General features: G+C 35.5%; 1 protein-coding gene across 5 annotated transcripts in view; it reads right to left on the reverse strand.

Annotated features, from left to right (window-relative positions):
* DENND4C (DENN domain containing 4C) overlaps positions 1-19,727 on the reverse strand; it is a 115,344-nt gene that overhangs the window by 40,589 nt on the left and 55,028 nt on the right. For all 5 annotated transcript variants that reach the window (XM_072597047.1, XM_072597044.1, XM_072597045.1 and 2 more), the window contains 5 exons: positions 19,459-19,603; positions 15,319-15,494; positions 13,922-14,022; positions 10,326-10,544; positions 3,360-3,505 (listed from right to left, as the gene is read on the reverse strand). In XM_072597047.1, coding sequence (XP_072453148.1) covers positions 3,360-3,505; positions 10,326-10,544; positions 13,922-14,022; positions 15,319-15,494; positions 19,459-19,603 — 787 coding nt within the window. The remainder of the gene's footprint in view (positions 1-3,359; positions 3,506-10,325; positions 10,545-13,921; positions 14,023-15,318; positions 15,495-19,458; positions 19,604-19,727) is intronic.

Raw genomic sequence — 19,727 nt, forward strand, 5'->3', positions numbered from 1 at the left:
CACAGTATCTCATTGCAAAAATAACTGACTTAGAAAACTGATTGAGGAGCAAAAATTTAAAAATGGGCTACCTGAGAGCCCTGACTGAAAAAGGAGCTTATTTATCCTATTTCAAGAACACTGCCTTCATCCCTTAACAAACAAATAGAAAAGTGGAAACAGAAAGAATTCAGCCACCTCCTCAAAGAAACCCCAAAAGGAAAACTCTCATCTTAACCAACATCCAAAGCTTCCAAGTCAAAGGACAAATATTTCAAGCAGCCAGAAAGAAAGAATTCAAGCAACCATTACTATAAAGAAACAGAGAACTTGGAATACAATATTCCAGAAGGCAAAGGATATGGACTTACAGACAAAAATAACTTATCCAGAAAAATTGAGTATGATGCTACAAGGGAAAAAATGGATCTTTAAAGAAATAGAGAAACTTCCAAGCATTACTGATGCAAAGACCAGAATTCTTTAGAAACTTTGAAGTTCAATCACAGGATTGAAAAAACATTAAAAGGTCAATATGAATGAAAAAACGATAAAGGACTAAGTATAGATGAATTTTTTCACTTTCAAATATGGGGAAACAATACATTTAGGTCCCCTCTGAACCCTATCTGGGAGCCCACTTGGACAAGGACTGGGAGTAGTCCTGTTATCTTTTGATTAACTTAAGAAAATGAACAGATAGAGAGCAGAACAGATAGACAGCAGTAACATACTGGGGTTGGGGAGAAGGAAAAGGAAAGTTAGGGGAAATTTTCTCATAAGTAGTACACAAGTAGACATTTATAAAGAGTGAGCAGTGGAGAAAATGGTTGAGAGTTGAACCTCATTCTCAAATGAACTGGTCAAAAGAAGGAAGAAAACATACGTGCACGGAGTGGAGAACAGAAATATGTTGTAGTCAACAGGCAAATAGGAGGGAAAGTGGAAAAAGGGAAGCGGAATTAGAAAGAGATTAAAGGATTGAGTAATCTTAACAAAACAAATTCTAAGAGTATTAAAAAATATTTGTAGTTCTTTATGGGGTGGCAAAGAATGGGAGGTGCCCACAAACTGTGGAATGGCTGAACAAATTATGGTATATAAATGCGATGGAATATTATTGTGTTGAACTGTTATCAATGTAATGACCAATAAGGGTTTGAGAGGACTTATGAAACATGGTACTCGTTTTCTGATAGAGAAGAAGGGGATAGAATGAGACAATTTTTTTGGAACCTGGAAAACTGCTTTGATAGAATAGATGTGTTTGAAATGGGTTTTGCTTTTCTTGTGTTCTCAATTAGGAGTGAGGGGAATGAAAAATCAGATCTTGCATGATTAAAACAAATAAAATACTTTTTTTAAAAAGAAAAGTTCACTTTTGTAAACCACTTATCTACAGGAATAGCAACTTTGCAGATTTGTGTCAAATCTCTACATATTTTTGACAGATCTATGGATAAAGAAAGAAATTAAGGACCAAAGAAAATATAGAGAACATTACAAAACGTAAAAGAGATAATTATGATTACATAAAATTTTAAAGTTTTTGCACAAACAAAATCAATGCAACCAAAATTAAAAGAAAAGCAGCACTGAGGAAAATATTTTGCAACAAATATCTCTAATAAAGGCCTCATTTTTCAAATATATAGAGAACTGAATCAAATCACAAGTCTTTCCTCAACTGGCAACTGGTCAAAGGGTATGAATATGCAACTTTCAGACAAATCCAATCTATATAGTCATATGAAAAAATGCTCTAAATCACTACTGATTATAGAAATGCAAATAAGGTACCACTTCAGACTTTTCAGACTGGCTAATATGACAAAAAAGGAAAATGATAAATGTTGGAGGGGATATGGGAAAACTGGGACACTAATGCACTGTTGGTGGAGTTGTGAACTGATCCAACTATACTGGAGAGCAATTTGGAACTATGCCCAAAGGGTTACAAAACTGGGCATATCCTTTTATCCAGCAGTACCACTGCTAGGTTTATATCCCAAAGACATCTACATAAAGGGAAAAGGATCTATCTATAAAAAATATTTATAGCAGGAAACTCTTTTTGTGATGGCTAAGAACTGGAAATCAAGAGGATGCTCATCAACTGGGGAATGGCTAAACAAGCTGTGGTATGTGATTATGATGGAATATTACTGTGCTATCAGGAATGACAAGCAGGATGATTTCAGAAAAACCTAGAAAGAGAAAGAAATTTTTCTGAGGTCTTCAAGTATCACAGAAGATGTGTGCTACTGAGGAGATGAACAGTTCACACGGATTTAGGCCCACAACACCAGATTTTTTTCTATCAGACTAAAAGAGAAAACTCTTCATTTGACTATTAAATAGGATATTTCATTTCATTTCATTCATTCATCATCTTGTAAATGTTTCTTTACAAACAAGAACAAAGTTAAGCAAATGAAGGTCCCGGCTCCCAAATAATAATTGCCTTCATTGTTCTATACCACAATTGTGGCTGAACCTTATAATTGTCATGTGTAAACTCTGGATCCAAATATTTGTGAAAACATCAATTCTGTAGGAATTAAAACATTTGGACAGTTTCAGCTAGCACCTGAAAATTCTCAGCATTACTAGACAGAGAAAATTATGCCAACTACCTAAAATATGCAAAGTATTGTAGACACACAGATTAAATTGCATGACTTTAGAGTATTTCCTTTGTGAATATTCTAATACTTTACAACAAACTGGCTACAAAGACAAAAAGTTATTTTTAAAACATCCATTTAATGAACAAATAACGTAGTCAAAACAAGGAACGTGAAATTAAAAAAAAAAAATTAGGGACAATTTCTGATCCTTGCCTTGGGGAATGTGCACTTTAGGCTTTAAAGTTTAAAATATTTCCAAACATTATCGAGACAAAAAAGAAACAAAAAGTCATTGTGGGCAACTGACAGAAAATGAAAGCACATGGGACTTCTGAATCGAACTCTTTCAAACAAACTCCCCATATTATTAACTTCTTCCAATTAACAACTAAGGCTTAAAAGTCTAATTCATTAATTAGAAAATTAATAATAAGAGAAGCCTCTATAAAATGATCTTTACTGGTATAATGAAAATAAAACAAAACATTTACAAGGGAAACTAATTAGTCATATCAGTAGAAGAAACATAATACTCTAAGGACATAAGATTTAGCACAAATTAAGCACCAGTGAATAGTCCCTTTACGCTGGTTTCTAAAGAAAAAAAATTTAAACATTACAGTAAAACAATACCAAATATTGCATATAGGATTAGGCATATAGGCACAGTTAAGACGTTTTAAAGTGCTGTTTATGACACGTTATACTTAGATACTTTATTTAGCACTGGTACATGAAAACACTCTTTACCTTTTCTATGCAGTCATCAAAGAATGCCAGTCCAGTATCTTTGTCACTCACAAAGCTGCACTCTTCAATGAAACGGATAAAAATCTGAGTTTTAGTTAAGAGAGTGTAGAATTTCATATATGCACGATCTCGGCTTTTTAAAAATCCTAGAACAAAAAGAAATCAAATTGTGTACTATAAAATCAGCTGTGAGTGGAATCAGGTATTGTACACCAAGTACGATTTTAAATTTGCACCTACTTTTCCTCACTCTAATTTATCTACATATTAGGAGCACAAAACAAATGGTATCTATAAAAGGTAACTATTATCAGACTTTTTTTCTTCTATTCTTTCTTATGATGACAAATCCCCCAGTTACTAGGGAAGGGAAAGAAGGAAGGTAATATAAAATCAATCAACAAGTACTGATTAAGCATAGACTATGTTCCAGGTGCTGGGGATACAAGAATGAAATAAAAGACAGCAATCATTTAATATGCCTTCAAAATACAGTTTAAAGCACATGATTATGCATAGTCTCCTTCAGGCTATAAATGAGGAAATGGGCTTAGACAAAAAAGGGAGGAGGTAGGGAAATTTAACTCAGGTACTAAAGTAAGTTACCCAACTACAGGATGCTATTTTCTGCACTGGCTAACACGGTACACAGTAATCTACAAACAGCACGGATTTACAACACTTGTTAAGCTAAAATGAAATTGGACGGTTCTTGAAATGGACTTTATCTGGTTCCAGTAAATGGGGGGAAATGAGCGCCTCAACACCTATCTTTCTATGTTCACCCTAGAAATGTGAAATTCTTGCATTCCATGACTTTCACTTTCCTAGACTGTTTAATCCATTCATATTTCAAGCTATAACTGCTGGGTTTCCACTTTCCTTCATGTATCGCTTTGGTTTTGACAGCTATGTATCTAATTAGCGGTAGCACACTGATGTCTGTGTCTCTCATCATCTCTTCCTATTCTTCACAGCCAACATTCCAGTTCAAGTTCTCCCTCGCCTTGGTTCCAGCAATAGCTCTTAACTGGTCTCCCTGACCAATCCAATTCATTCTCCACACAGGCACCAAAGGGATTTTTTTCTAAAGTGAAGGTCTGATCACATCACTCCTCTATTAAAACATTTTTAATGATTCCATATTCACTTGTAGGATCAAATGTTAACTACTCTATTTGGAATTCAAAGCTCTTATAACCTGGCTCCTTGCTAGTTTTATTATACATTATCACCCTCCATGCACTCAATAGGGCAGGCAAGCAGGCTTTCTTCCTGCTCTTTATATACAATATACCAGTTAGCTTAGTGCCATTTGCTAAGAACTAATTCTTTTCCATCTCATATCACACAAATGCCTTCTGCCACTATCTCTTCCTTTATCCCTATCTCACACAAAGAGGTAGCCCTCTTCTCTGGAAAGGAAAACCCCTCTGTCTGCACATGCTCCCATTCCATCCCATCTTCTACAACAAATTACCCCCTCTTGGCTTCCCCACTTGCTCATTTATCTTCCATGTCTCCCAGTCTAACTAAACACGTCCATATCTCTCCTATCCTTAAAGAAACCTCACGTGATCCGTGCCCTTTAGCTGTCTTCTTACATCTTTTCTGCCCTTGGTGGTCAAGCTCCTTGAAAAGGCCAATAGGAGCCTTCTCTTTCTCTCTCTCTGTCATTTCTTAACTCCTTATATTCTGGCATCTGACTTCATAAAAAATTGGTCTCCAAAATTATCAGTGATCCCTTAATTGCCAGATCCAGTGGCCTTTTTTTGATGGTCATTTGTCTTGAGCTCTCTGCAGCTTTTGACATTTTTCTCTTCTCTAGGTTTTTGGGAAACCGTTCTCTCCTGGTTTTCTTCCTAACCTATTTGACCACTCTGCTGTCTCCTTGTCCAGATCATGCACTCTAGCTTTATTATATTCTTAGGGTTCTGTCTTCTCTTGAATAGACCTCTTCAATTTAGATACTTCCCTCAACAACGTAGACTGTAACCCACCCATGCCTGCCCATCATACTCCAATAAGTTCCAATATAGGAAGTGTATCCACTTTCTTGGGACAGACACCACTTTCAAAGATATCAATGGAATGCTTCAGCACAAATACACCTGTCATCCCTTACCTCTGCCATGTGACCGGCTTATCTTCTTTTCTGACCACAGTTCCCTGATCAAAATATTTACTCCAGTTCTTCACTTAAATTTCTTATTTGTTATGTTACAGTCTGACTACACTCAGCATACGCCTCTCTTTCGACCACTGTGATGCTCATTTTTGATTCTTCAGAGATTGCTGTGTTACAATGCCTTGTCAACTACATAACAACACTAGTAGTACACTGATATTAAAAGGATGGAACTTTCTGTGTGGAAAAATATTCTGACCTGCTATCTACCTCCTGTTTGGCGGGAGGAGAGCAGGGAATGGGATTATTTGCTGTGCATTTATATTGTTTGTCACAGATACTTATATTGACAAATTCTAAAGGTCACCCACCTAACTGTATGTCATAATCTGGGTAATAAAACTTCTAAAACTATTTGTTTTTTCCTACTTGAAAGGTTTGAGCAAACTCTTGTGTGGTTATAGATTCTTTTCAATTTTCCACAATTTTCTAAGATTTGAGGCAACAAATCAGAAACCATTCATTAGCAAAAACATTTGGAAGACCTTGCCTTATAGACTCTGTTCTAGTTCTTTTATCTTTTATGAATATCTACACAGTGGTAGATATTCATCTTCTGGTGTCTGATATTTCCGATTAAAGGGTCACTGAACAAAATTACCTATACCATTCTATTTTTCAAAAAATCTTGTATGATTTCCATGTACAGATAAGAGCTAACTCATGGGAAGAGAGTCATTAAAAAAGAATTCACACAATAACCACAATATGTTGTATTCTCTACATTATTCAATAATTGTTTTGAAGGTAAAGATCCCACACCATGTGGTCTACCGTGTATGTACAAAAGTGATGTAGGCTGTCGCAAGGCATGACTGATGAGGCCAATCAACTGGTACTTAGGGTTTGAGAGTGAACAAAATGAGATACATTAGAATTAAGAAAAAGAGATCTTTACTTAGTCATAAGAGGGTAAGAATATTCAACAAGGAGAGGAAGTAAGGCATTTCGTTGATTCATCTAAGTTCAGTTACCCTATCTCAGAGCTACGGTATTCCATTAGCCAATCATTAGGGAATGGCTGGAGCTCCTCTTAGCTTTTTGTATTAAGGTAACCAGGAAACAACACCAACAGTCCAAACCTTTTCTGTCCCCTGAGTCACTTAAGTCTTGAGGACAGTTTTACTACCTTTTAAAGAAAACAGATCTACCCAGATGGCAGAGGACACTGTTTTCCTCCTACCACACATTTACAGATAATTCTCATTAAAAAGCTACGCAGATGGGAAGCAGGAATATAGACTGTATCTGTTGATGTTCTTAAGTCATCTTTTTTTGGTATCAAAAATGTCTAAGATTCTTCAAAGCCTTTAGTATCTTCTTCATTTTCAGAAACATAGTGAACAATCTCTCAATGCCCTCACAATTGTGTTACCTCCAAAACAGAACGCTACATACATCTGGTCTAACCTAGGCTAATACATTACAGTCTTCCTCAGACCCCTCATCACTGTGTGGAAGAAATGCCAGAAAAAAGTGAACTCTATTTTACTAGAGTTTATCATGCTAGAAAAGTTTCACGTACAGTCTCAGCAAAGATTGTCCACTTTATAAAGAATATGCAAACTAAGTAAGGAGAGCTGTATTGCCAGTAAACTGGCCAACTGCTGATCAATTTTTTGATCACGGGAATTCATGGCAAGGAGGGCTGGGTGGGGGGATGCGGTGTGCAGCAGAGGGAAGAGAACATAAAAAGACCCTTAGTGCTACAGGGTACCCTCTGCTTCTGCAGTGATGGCAGCAGAATGGTCAAAAGGGAGCAAAGGGTGCTAAGGATAACAGCTTTATACCATTACAAACATATTTGATTTGTGGTACTCTAAATATGATGTCCTTGTTCAATCAACAGCTCATGGACATACAAACGTAAGAAACAACATCAATCCTGAAGTTCTTGCTACAAATGAAACCAGAAGGAAATCCCAGCTAACGGAAGGATGACTCAGAGAGACAAAACAAATGAGAGATTTGGTTTTGCTGTTCATTTAAAAAAGGCAAGAAGAAACATCATTTCATAGGGCACTAATCTTATACTGCAGTGCTTGTGATAAGTATGTGTAAAAGACAATTATAAGGAATTATGGAGTCTGAATGCAGATCAATGCATCCTATATTCTCTATCTTTTTGTTTGCTTTTCCTTTCTTATGGGTTTTCCCCTCTGATTTTGATTCTTCTTTACAACATGACTAATGTGGAAATATGTTTAATATGACTGTACATGCATAACGTATATCAGATTACATGTTGTCTTTGGGAGGGGGAAGGAGGAAAAATTTAGAACCCAAAACCCTGTAAAAGTGAATGCTGAAAACTAAAAATAAATAATTAATTTTTGAAAAGGGCCACCATGAAGATAATTACAGCATGGGACAAAATTAGTTGCACATGATGAAAAGATAGAGAAATTCAAATTCAATTGGCTAGATTTTGCAGATTAAATCAAAATATACTCTCTCACTCAAAGCAAGGCAGGAAGAGATGAGGATGATGAGAAATGTATTAGAAAAACATCAGTCAAGAGCAGAGGCCCCAAACTGCACACTATGAACATATCATATCGTGCTTCTCCTTCCAACTAAAGAATGAAGACCAAAGGTAAATTACTCTCACAAAGAGTTCAGCAGTGAATGGGAAGGAAGCTGTTGGGAGCAGTGCCTAGCCTACCTTTACGCATCCTACACAGTCAGATTAATGATCACAAGTCCAGAACAGTGATTACAAATCACTTTCCCCAACTCTCTGCAGAGAGCTGATGGATAACAGGTGCAAAAAGAGACACATTTTCAGACACGACCAATATGTATGGATTTGTTTTCCTATAGATAAAGAGAAGGTTTGGGCTTGTTTTTAAGGGGTAAGGGAGAGTCATGGAAAGGGGAAGTAATAATAATGACACAGATAGACACAGAGAGAGAGAGAGAGAGAAAAACACTAACAAATGATTAACTAAAACACAGAAGAGAGAAAAAGCCAGCCTAGGGCAGTGCTGGACCTACCATCTTAAATCTAAGGTATACTTTATGAAAAGTTTTTTTGATACTTTTTTTAAAAACTTGTATACAACTGAAATTTACATTCACTTATAGCTGAATTTTTCTATTCTTTGATAGAGAAACGCAAATGTTTGTTAATTTTTGCCAAGCTTATAAAAATAAAAAGGAAAATAAAAACAAAAGGCTCAGTTGTCCTTCCTCCTTGATATCCCATAAAGATCACAGTAGTCACACATTACTGTTTCTCAGCTCTCCATCTATCTATAACTGCTCAAACGACAGTGATCTATTGCCTTGTGTGGCATCCATTATACCTCTGGCTTGTATTTAACTCTCGTGCAGTTACGTCACTTCTTTTTGATTCCATGCTCAAAAATATCTAGTAGTTTCCTATTGCTTACAAAAGAAAATACAAACTCTATGATGTAACATTTAAGATTTTCATAAATGTGGTTTTAACTTACTTTCCCAGCCTTAACCTGTTTTTCCCTTTCATATTCCCCCATCTCAGCCTGCCTTTTTCTTTCTCCCACAAAGCTCAGATGCCCCAGCTATAAGCAATCTCTTCCTTCTAAGTTGTCTAAAACCATGCCATTTGATTTTATTATATATAATTCTAGTCTAATGTTTATTATGGTTATCTATTATATTCCAAATCAGTAAACTGTAACCTCCTTAGGGGCGGGAGCAAGAAGAATTGGGGGGATGGGGGCAGGGATGGGGGGTGAGCAAGGAACTTGCCTCGAGGCCACATGTGGACTGCTAGGTCCTCAAGTGAGGTCCCTTTGACTGAATACAAACTTGACAGAATAAATCCCCTTAATAGAAGACCTTGAGGCCTCAGGGTTCCCATCCCCCTCCACAAAGTATATAACAATGAGACTTACCAAAGCTACCTTGAAACAGGAGAAGCAACAAAGAACAAAAATGAAAAAAATAATTATAAAATAAACCCTTAAAAAAGTTGCTGGGGAGGGGGAGGTGGGAAGGCAGCGCGGGGGCTTAGCTAGGTAACTTCAGTGGACAGAGCACAAATCTGGTCTCAAGACAATTACTAGTTGTGTGAGCCTGGGCAAATCACCTAAGCCTGACTGCCTCAAAAAAATAGTTGCTCCAGGAAAAGAGAAGTGAACAAGAGAAATTAAACAATCTGAAGAATAAAATCTAAGCTTCCCAGGAGCCTGAGACAACAAAAAGAAAAGCTGAAGAACCAGGATGGTTCTTTCCACTTGCTCCCCAAGTTCCAGAACAAGGCTGGAAAGAAGGTGTAAACTCATTCTGCAAACTACCAGAGAATGTTTTAGGGCTAAAAGAGGAATTAAATTTCAGTTACAGCCAAGAATACAAAGAAGCTCTGTTCAATGATTAACGCAAAATATGAACTATTTACAGACACTCAGCTATTGTATATTCAAACATTCACCTTACTGACCTAGTATTGCTTCCCTTTAGAGGCTTCATTCCAGAATTAAAACCTCCTGGTAAGAAAAATCTAAGAAAAATGTAAAATTAAACTACATTCAAACTCCAACCACTTATTATGACTGATTTATGAGTATAAAGATTATACTTATTCTACTGATAAGGATAGATTATAAAGTCCTTTACAGCAGAGATTATTTTCATATTAATATCCCCAGTATCTAGAATATAACAGATTTTTATCTGAAATGCATTATGAATATAATTCAGAAAAGTTTTTATTTTGGATATCATGCAGTAGGGAAACACAATAGAAAAACCCATTCCAATCATATGGAATTGTACCTTTCAACATCACTCACCTTGTCGGTCAAACAATGAATCTGCAGCAGTAGCTTTATTTGAAGGAGCTTCTGTGATTGGTTTGAGGTATGTACGGTATCCCTTTAAAACGGAAGCCATAAAACGTAAAAACGCCTCTTGGATTTCCATCTCAAGTTCAGTCACTTTCTTCTGCCAGGAGAAATCTGCTTCTATTGGGGTCATCTCTACTGCGGAGCCTTCTTGCGTTTTTCTGTGAACTGCATAATGGAAAAGGCACACACAAAAGAGAGTTTGGAATAAATCAACCAGTAAGCATTAATTAAATGCCTACTATTCATACGCACTGTGCCTGGAAAAGTCAGAAAAGGGTCAGGATGAGGCCATCTGCTAAACCATGATATGCCCCCAACCTTCACCCCCTTGAACAAAGTACTTCTTAAAAGCCTTTTTTATTCTTCCAGATGAACCTCTATAATTATAAAATGCATTTCTATAAAATAATTCTTTAGTGGTCTGGTGCCAAATAAGTAAATTAACTTAGAATTATCATTTTTATTCTATTGGGTCAGTCTACCTATAAGCCACTAATATTTCCCCAATTGTTTAGTTCTGTCTTTATTTCTGTGAAAAGCATTGTCAATCTGTTTGTGTAATCCTTAGCCTTGTCTTGGTGGGCAGACTCCCAAGTACTTTATGTTCTAAGTTGTTATTTTAACTAGAATTTCTTTTGTTGTCTCCTGCTGCTGGACTGTGTTGGTGCTATATAGAAATGCTGATTTTTATAGAAATGCTGGGTTCATTTCATATTCTGCCATGTTGCTAAGGTTGTTGATTACGTCAACTAGCTTTTCAGTTGATTCTCTAGGGTTCTCTAATTATACCAGCGTATCATCTGCAAAGAATGAGAGTTGTGTTTCCTCATTGTCTATTCTTATTCCTTCAAATTCTTTTTCTTGTCTTCTTGCTATAGCTAGCATTTCTAGTGCAATACTGAGTAACAGCGGTGATAAAGAACATCCTTGTTTCACTGCACATGTTATTGGGAAGGCTTCTAGCTTATCCTGTTACAGATAATGGTTGGTTTTAGAAAGACACTACTTATTTTAAGAAAGGTTCATTGATTCCTGTGCTTTCTAGTCAATCAGTGTTGCTGAATGCCTTTTTTCTGCATCTAATGATACAGAGTTAGAAAAGCAAGAATATTGTCAAGGGAATCAAAGAAAAAATGTGAAGGAAGGAGGCCTAGCAGTTCTACATTTCAAACTATATTACAAAGCAGTAAGCATCAAAACAATCTGGTACTGGTAAAAAAAAATAAGAATGGTGAAGTGGTGAATCAGTAGTATAGCTTAGGTAGAGAATACACTATAGTAAATGACCACAGTAATCTAATGTTTGATAATTCCAAAGATCCAAGTTGGCTAAGAACTCAAATTTGTCAAAAAATTTGACATTTGACAAAATTTGACAAAAATCGTTGGGAAAACTGGAAAGCAGTTTTGCAAAATTAGGCATAGACAAACATATCACACTATATCCCAAGATAAGGTCAAGATGGATAAATGATTTAGACATAAAAGATCATATCATAAGACATAAGTCACAAGATTTACAGGAGATTTGTTCTGTGAAGTTTGGATTCAGCCAAAGGGCCACAGTTGAGGAACCAGAGGGTCACATGAGGCCTCCAAACCACAGATTCCTCATCCTTTATAAGTAAATTAGGGGAGCTTGGGAAAAATGTACTTGCATGATCTATGGATAAGGGAAGAGTTTATTACCCAAATAAGAGATAGAGGGGATTATGGGAAGTAAAATAGATAATTTTGATTAAAGAAAATAAAAAAGCTTTTGTATAAACAAAACTAATGCAGCCAAAATTAGAAAGAAAGCAGAAAACTGGGGGAAAAATCTTTACAGAATGTTTCTCTGATAAAGACTTCATTTCTCAAATATATAGGGAACTGAATCGAATTTATAAAAAAGACATTCCCCAGTGAATAGTCAAAGGCAGTTTAGAGAAGAAATCAAAGTTATCAAGTCACATGAAAAAATGCTCTAAGTCATTCTGATGAGAAAAATGCAAATTAAAACAACTCTGAGGTACCACCTCACAGCTATCAGATTGGTTAACAACATTACAGAAAAAGGAATTTAAAAATCTGATGGGGATACAGAAAAATTGGGACACTTGTGCACTGTTGGTGGAGTCATGAACTACTAGTCCAATCTTTCCAGAGAACAATTAGGAACTATGCCCAAAGGGCTATAAAACTATGCATATCCTTTTTGATCCAGCAATACCACTACTAAGTCTGTATTCCAAAGAGATCATTAAAAAAGAGAAAAGGACCTACACACACAAAAATATTTATAGTAGCTCTTTTCACGATTGCAAAGAACTGGACATCGAAAAGACTGGAGAATGGCTGAACAAGTTGTGGTATAAAACTGTGACGAAAGACTATTGTGCTGTAAGAAATGACAAGCAGGATGGTTTCAGAAAAACTTGAGAAGACTTATATGAACTGATGCAAAGTGAAGTGGGCAAAACATTGTCCAGTAACAGCAATATTGTAACGATGATCAACTGTGGAAGACTTACTTACTTAAGACAATTATCCAAGGCAGTTCTAAAGGTCCCATAATGAAAATGCTATCCATTTCCAGAAAGAGAACCAGTGAACTCTGAATATAGACTGAAGCATATTATTAAAAAAAAAAACCCAATATTTTTATTGTTTTATTTTGTGTTTTCTTCTGTAACATGGCTAATATGGAAATAATATGGAAGTATGACTTCACATGTGTAACTAATTAGCTTGCCTTCTGAAGGAGGGGGAAAATTTGGAATTAAAAAAATTTTTTAAATGATTGTTAAAAAAACTAAGTTAAAAATGGCAATTAATTTTTTTGTTGGGGAGAGGGATTTCAGGTTACATAATGTCCATTTGACAATTTGATATTTTATACTTAAGAAAGACATAAAGGTAAAAAACACTGCTATTCACTATATTAGCTAATTAAAATACTCATTTAACTTCTGCTCCCAACATATCATTAAATAGAAAGATGAAAAAAATTCTACTACTGTTGACAAAATACAATGAAATTAAAGGGAAAAAAGAAAATGAGTTAACATGCCTTATACGTGAAATTTATCTCTCAGAGAGGAATATGCAATAACAAAATAAAAAAAGAAAATTCTAATCAACTCTGAAATTAAAAAATTAGAAAATCAACAAATAAGGCAAAAGGAGCACAAAAGAAGTAATCTTTGTGTTAAGAGAAATAAATCAGAAAACCACGGGACTATGGTGATTATAAACAAAATGAAAAGGTTCTTTTAAAAGACTAACAAAAATCAATAAACCATTAACTAACCTGACTAAAAAGACAAAAAATCAAATGATCAAAATAAAAAGTGAACAAAGTGAAATTTTATTCTCTTCTGAGAACAAAAATCTTAAAAAAAAACTATCTACACACAATTATACACAAGTAAAATTTATTTGTCCCAGATATTCTCAATGTACTCCAACAGAAAAGAGGATAAATCTTTTATTAAAATACCTCTTTATTTACTTACACACACAATAGGTACTTCCTTTTACATGAAATATTTCACACTTACCTGAAGACAACTGAGGATGTAATTTTTTTAAAGTACTAAGCAAATTTTTACAGGGCTTTTTGGGAAACTGTTTCCAGTTCATGTTCTTCTTTTCTTCAGATCTATTTAATAAACAGAAAACATAGTAAATGCAAACTGAAGTAAAATATTTCAGTCTTAGAGGTAAGGCTATGCTGTAGATAATCGCTGAAGAAATTGAGGTTTGATCTTGGGCAAATGACAAACTCTCAGGATCCAAGGAAAAACTCTAAGGCTACAACAGGCTATAACTCAGTAAACGGTCTTGGACTAGAATCACTGTAGCTGAAAAATCACTAACAGTCCCATCTGATAACAGACCTCTTCCACCAGTATGCTAATGAAAACTGGCATAGTAAAAAAATTCCTAGAATTTCTGAAATTGAGGAAAAAAATGAAAAAAGACTTGAAAACAAACGTAAAAATGAATCATCCACCTTCTGTAAAGTCATTTATAAGATAGATCTTTATAAAAAATAACACAAGAAAAGTACATCTTAAGTCTCAAGATCAATGATGATCTGTAAGGACTGATGTCTTATGACTATAATTTTTTCCAACCACTAAATTTTAAAATATAGGCATTTCAATTGAAGCAGCATCATTTTGTTTCAAATACGTTGTTGTATAAAATAATTTGGAATGGTTCAGTATAAACTGAACTTTAAAAAGAACATTAAACAGAAACTACATTCTAGTCTTCGGATCCTTGGTTGTTCTCTCCTGGTTCGCTTTCTGTTAAATCTCACTGGTACCTGAGACCAGGAAAATTAGCAGCAGGATTCATCTGTCCATTACACTGCTCTCTGGATTTTACAAGTTAAAAAGGACCTTATGAAGCATAAAGATGAATTCTTTTGCAGGTGAGGACACTGAACTAAATAACTCTCAAATTAAGCAACACTAAAACAAATAACATGACAGAGTAAAATGGCGACAGAGCTGGGAGACTTGAACTTGCATCTCCTGACTCTCAGGAACAGTGGGACACTCTGCTCTCTGGAGCCCTAACAGCTCATGCCCATAAGAGTTTATTACCCCTGAACAAAAGGGAAAATCTCCAAAAGTGCAACCCTTTCCAGTTAGGAAATCATGGCACAATTAAAATGCAGATTCAAGTATCTTTCACCTGGCTCCTATTTACGAGAAAGCATACCTAAAGAGGCCTTGAACTGAGCTCTGGAAAAATCATCTATTCCACTTCTATCGAACCAGTAAGAAGAAAAAACTTCAATAAACAATTTCCAGGCAATGGTCATTACATTTCTTCCTTTCCAAAAATCATTTAAATGGATTACTGAATTTTATTTTTACATTACCTACTATTTTATCACTCGAGTTTTAAGCAACACAGAAACAATGTTCAAAAGTAAACTTACATATAAACTGTATTGGTATCCAAGTCAATGCAAACAACATCCTGTGGTGGATCATAAAGATCAAAGTATCTTGAATCAACTCCAACTATAAATGGTAAGGGAGCACTGAGCACTGCCGCCAAAGAGAGCGGACAAAGGGGAATATACGGGCACTGCCACTGAAACGGAAAGATCATCTGGAAAAAAAGAAACTGTAGTAAAACAAATATGGAACTTCACAGCAAAAAATGGACACCTTGTATACAACTCATTTATTACTTCAATAAAAATGAAGAGGGGGAAATTAAAGTTCCCTTTTATATTTATCTAAGTGATCATTTCATTCAAAAACACAACCTCACTATAACTTCTCATAATAAAACAGCTTACCATGGAACTGCATGACTAAAATCATTACTACTATTATTGTTACTATTAAATAGTTACTATTTTTAATAGTGCAATACAAAATACTAAGTGCCTTTTTGAATATTTCTTCTCCTACTATCTTTGGTGTTCTATGCATCCCCATTTTTTTAGATTGAATAGCTGAGCCAAATGATAGAGGCTCAACAAAAACTTTGGGCTAATTTTATCAAGCGACTTATTCTCTTCTCAAGTCTAACTGTATAACTGAAAATGCACTATCCAAATGTAAAAAAACGGGCACCTGACAACAATTTAACCAACTGAAAGTTTCAATATAAGTAACTTCCAATAAAGCAACATGACCCTTTCTCAACAATAACTGAATGACACAGACATTCATTAAGCATCAATGATGCGCGCAAGGTTCTAAGGCTGATGCTGACTAAAGACTCTGCCTTTACAATGGGAAGACAGTACAAATATATAAATAAATAGAATACAAAGTAGCGAATGCTAAATGAGGTAGAGGAAGGAGAAGACTTCAATAAGAGATGGCACCTGAGATTAGCCTTAAAAGGAGAAATGACAAAAACAACAGAATATGTCTCGGGCATAAGACAAAGCCTACAAAAATAGAAGAAAGAGGCAGAATGTCATGTTCAAGGAATATGAAGAAGGTGAACCAAGGCTGGAAAGGTAAGTTAGTGTTGGATTGTGACAGGCCTTAAAAGCCCATCACAGGAAAGTACCCTAAAGACATAGAGCAAGATGATTACATCTGTGCTCGGGGATAATCATTTGGCACCTGTGCAAACAACAGTTTGAAGGTGGGAGGATCCAGATGCAGAGAGACCAACCAGGAGTTGTTACTAGTCTTAGCTTGAGTAAATAACGTTGAGAGCATGCAATGTAAGTGGAAAAAAGAGCTGGCAAGAGATGAAGGGGCAGAATCTGTAATACACAGCAACAATGGGTGAGGAGGAGGACATAATTCAAGGGTGATTCTGAGGTTTCAAATCTCAGTGAGTACCTGGGAAGATGACAGTGTCCTCAAGAGAGAAACTGGGAAACTGGGAGAAGATTGTAGTATAGTACGTAAAGGTAACTAGAAATAGTGTCAGAAGACTTAGGGTCAAATCCTACATCTGATTATTTACATGACCTTGGACAAATCGTTACTCTGGGCCTGCTTCCCCAGGTATAAAATCGGAGGATGAACCTAAGGTCCCTTTCAGATCTAAATCTATGCTGTTACAATAGAAATCAATTTGGGACATGTGAAAAGATGTGGAAGAGAATATAATAATGAATTTCATGGCTCCTGTGTCCAAGCAGCTTACACATTTATAAAATAATATTTTTTTCTAATTACATGCAAAGATAATTTTTAACATTCTTTTTTTTGACTTCCAAATTTTTCCCTCTCCCCTCCCCAAAATGGTAAGTAATCTGATATAAGTTACATATATATGCAATGATATAAAACATATTTCCATCTTAGACATGTTGTGAAAGAAGAAACAGAACAAAAGGGTAAATCCTCCCTCCACCTCAAGGAAGTGAAAATAGTATGCCTGGATCTGCATTTAGACTAGTTCTTTTTCTGGATGTTAATAGCATTTTCCACTTTAGAACTGTCTTGGATCATTGTATTGTTGAGAAGTCATTTATAATTGATCACCACACAATGTTACTATTACTGTGTACAATGTTTTGGCTCTACTCACTTCACTTTGCACAAGTTCATATATGTCTTTCCAGGTTTTTCTGAAATCTTCCTGCTCATCACTCCTTACAGCATAATACTATTCCATTGCATTCATATACCAGAACTTGTTCACCCATTCCCCAACCGATGGACATGCCCTCAATTTCCAATTCTTAGCAACCACTAAAAGAATTGCTGTAAATACTTTTGTACATATAGGTCCTTCTCCCTTTTTAATGATCTTTTTGCGATACAGACCTAGTAGTGGTATTACTGGATTAAAGGGTATGCACAGAATGAGCTTATAATTTTGAGAGGAATGAGGATTGGGAGGTGGGGCTAATGACAGATAGGGGAAGAAGAGTATCGAAACACCTAAAGGAGACAAAAAAAGTGATATGCAAGCATAGAGACAAGGAGACATTGACAAAAGAAAAGGCTCCATATGCATAAAAATATTTATAGTAGCACTGACTGTAGTGGCAAAGAACTGGAAACAAGACAGATGCCCAACCAACACGAAATAGCTAAACAAATTATGGTACATGTAAGAAATGGAAGGAATGTGTGCTACAAGAAAAAAATTAATATGAAATATTCAGATAAGCATAAAAAGACTTATATAAGCTGATGCAAAGTGATGTGAGAGCCTCAAAAATATACATCACAAATATATAATCACAAAATAATAAAAATCTAAATGGTGCAAAATAAAAATGAACAAACTTGTCACCAAAAAAGATGTATGAAAAAACATCTCCCTCCACAAGTGTGAAATACTGCATAAAATGTCAGAGTTTTTTTCAATATGCTTTTACTGATTTGTTTTTTTCCTCTTTTTTGGGGGGGGTGTGTACATTTTTTTGTTTACAAGGGCTGGCTCCCTAGAGAGTAAAAATGTATGTATTTTTTAAAGTGCTGTGAAAAAATCCAAGGACAGAAGGATCTCTTTCTGATTTAGAAAAGGAGAAAGAAGGCCAAAGGATAACAGTGACACCTAAGCTAGGACTGGGAGAATTAACCACAAGAAGACGGGGACTAAAAGAAGACAGAAGGATCTACTTTTCAAGGAACACACGAGTCCTAGTAACAGATATCAAGCACTGATCAGCACATATCATTTTTTTTAATGACTACTACAAATTGTTCCTCTCTTTCCCTTTATTACTTAGCTCGAGTTCTATTTCTTCCAAGAATTCTTTTTCAATTACCCAGACACAGCAATTTCTTCTCCCATTAAATCCTACACCCCTAAAGGAGTCAGTTACCACATGCTGCCTTGACTGTGGGTGTGAGCATGTGCACACACACGCACATGTACCTTTTCTTTCTGTCCAAGCTGCAAACTCCTAAAAGGCAGAATGTTTTATTTATGTTTTCTTTTAATCATTTATATTATTCATTTTATTTTTATCCTAAACAGCTCATCCCAGATTTTAAGAGTTAGCTGGGACCTTAGCACTTCATTTTACACTTGAAACTTAAGTTAAAAGAAGTGAAATTACTTACTGAAGAGTGCATGTTAACATGGCTAAATAATTTATTAAGTATTTACTATGGGGAACTGTGAACAACTCTTATGTGGCAAAGACAGGACAAGAATTCAGCTGGGTTTGACAGTAACTTCTAGATGCTTTCTACTGCTCCCTGAAAAGGTACTCAGTAATTATTCACTGTTGTTATGCTAAGTATCACTAAAATTCTTCATATAACCACTAACTGTAACTAATTTCTAGTTAGAAGAAAAAACTATGTAATTAACTGACTTGGTTAAATGAGTCTAATTTGACCAATTTGGGTAATCCCACGGACTTGTTGCTCTCTAAATATCTCAAAAGCCAGAAAGAGTAACACTAAAAACTTGACCTCTATTTCCTACCCCTACTTCCCCACACCAAACATGTTTCACACTAGAAACCTGTTTGCTTGCTTGGATTTCTAGTCACTCCAAATTCAGTTTTAGTACAGCGTAGTATGGAGTGAGTTTTTAAACCTAAAATGATGTTTGCTTTTGAATAAGTTACTATCAAAAGACAATCACAATGCTCTAATTTCTTAGAAGGGAGAAAAAACCCAACACTTACAGCGACAACAGCTTCTGCCACGCCTGTTAACACAGCTGGTCTAAGAGAATGAAGCAGGATCTTACTTTCCAGCAAAACAAAAAGAAGCAATGTTGCACAATTTTCAGGACCCAGGTTCATCAACAACGTGCTGAAGTCGGCTCCACTGGAAAAAAATAAAAATAAAAAAAATTTATAATAATGAAATAACACTTTTAAAGACTTATTCTGAACACAAAACACATTTGGTACTTTGATTTCTTTTAGAACTCTGAGGTACAGCGCTAATT

This window comes from Notamacropus eugenii, chromosome 3 (assembly GCF_028372415.1).
Source record: "Notamacropus eugenii isolate mMacEug1 chromosome 3, mMacEug1.pri_v2, whole genome shotgun sequence".
Classification (NCBI taxonomy): domain Eukaryota; kingdom Metazoa; phylum Chordata; class Mammalia; order Diprotodontia; family Macropodidae; genus Notamacropus; species Notamacropus eugenii.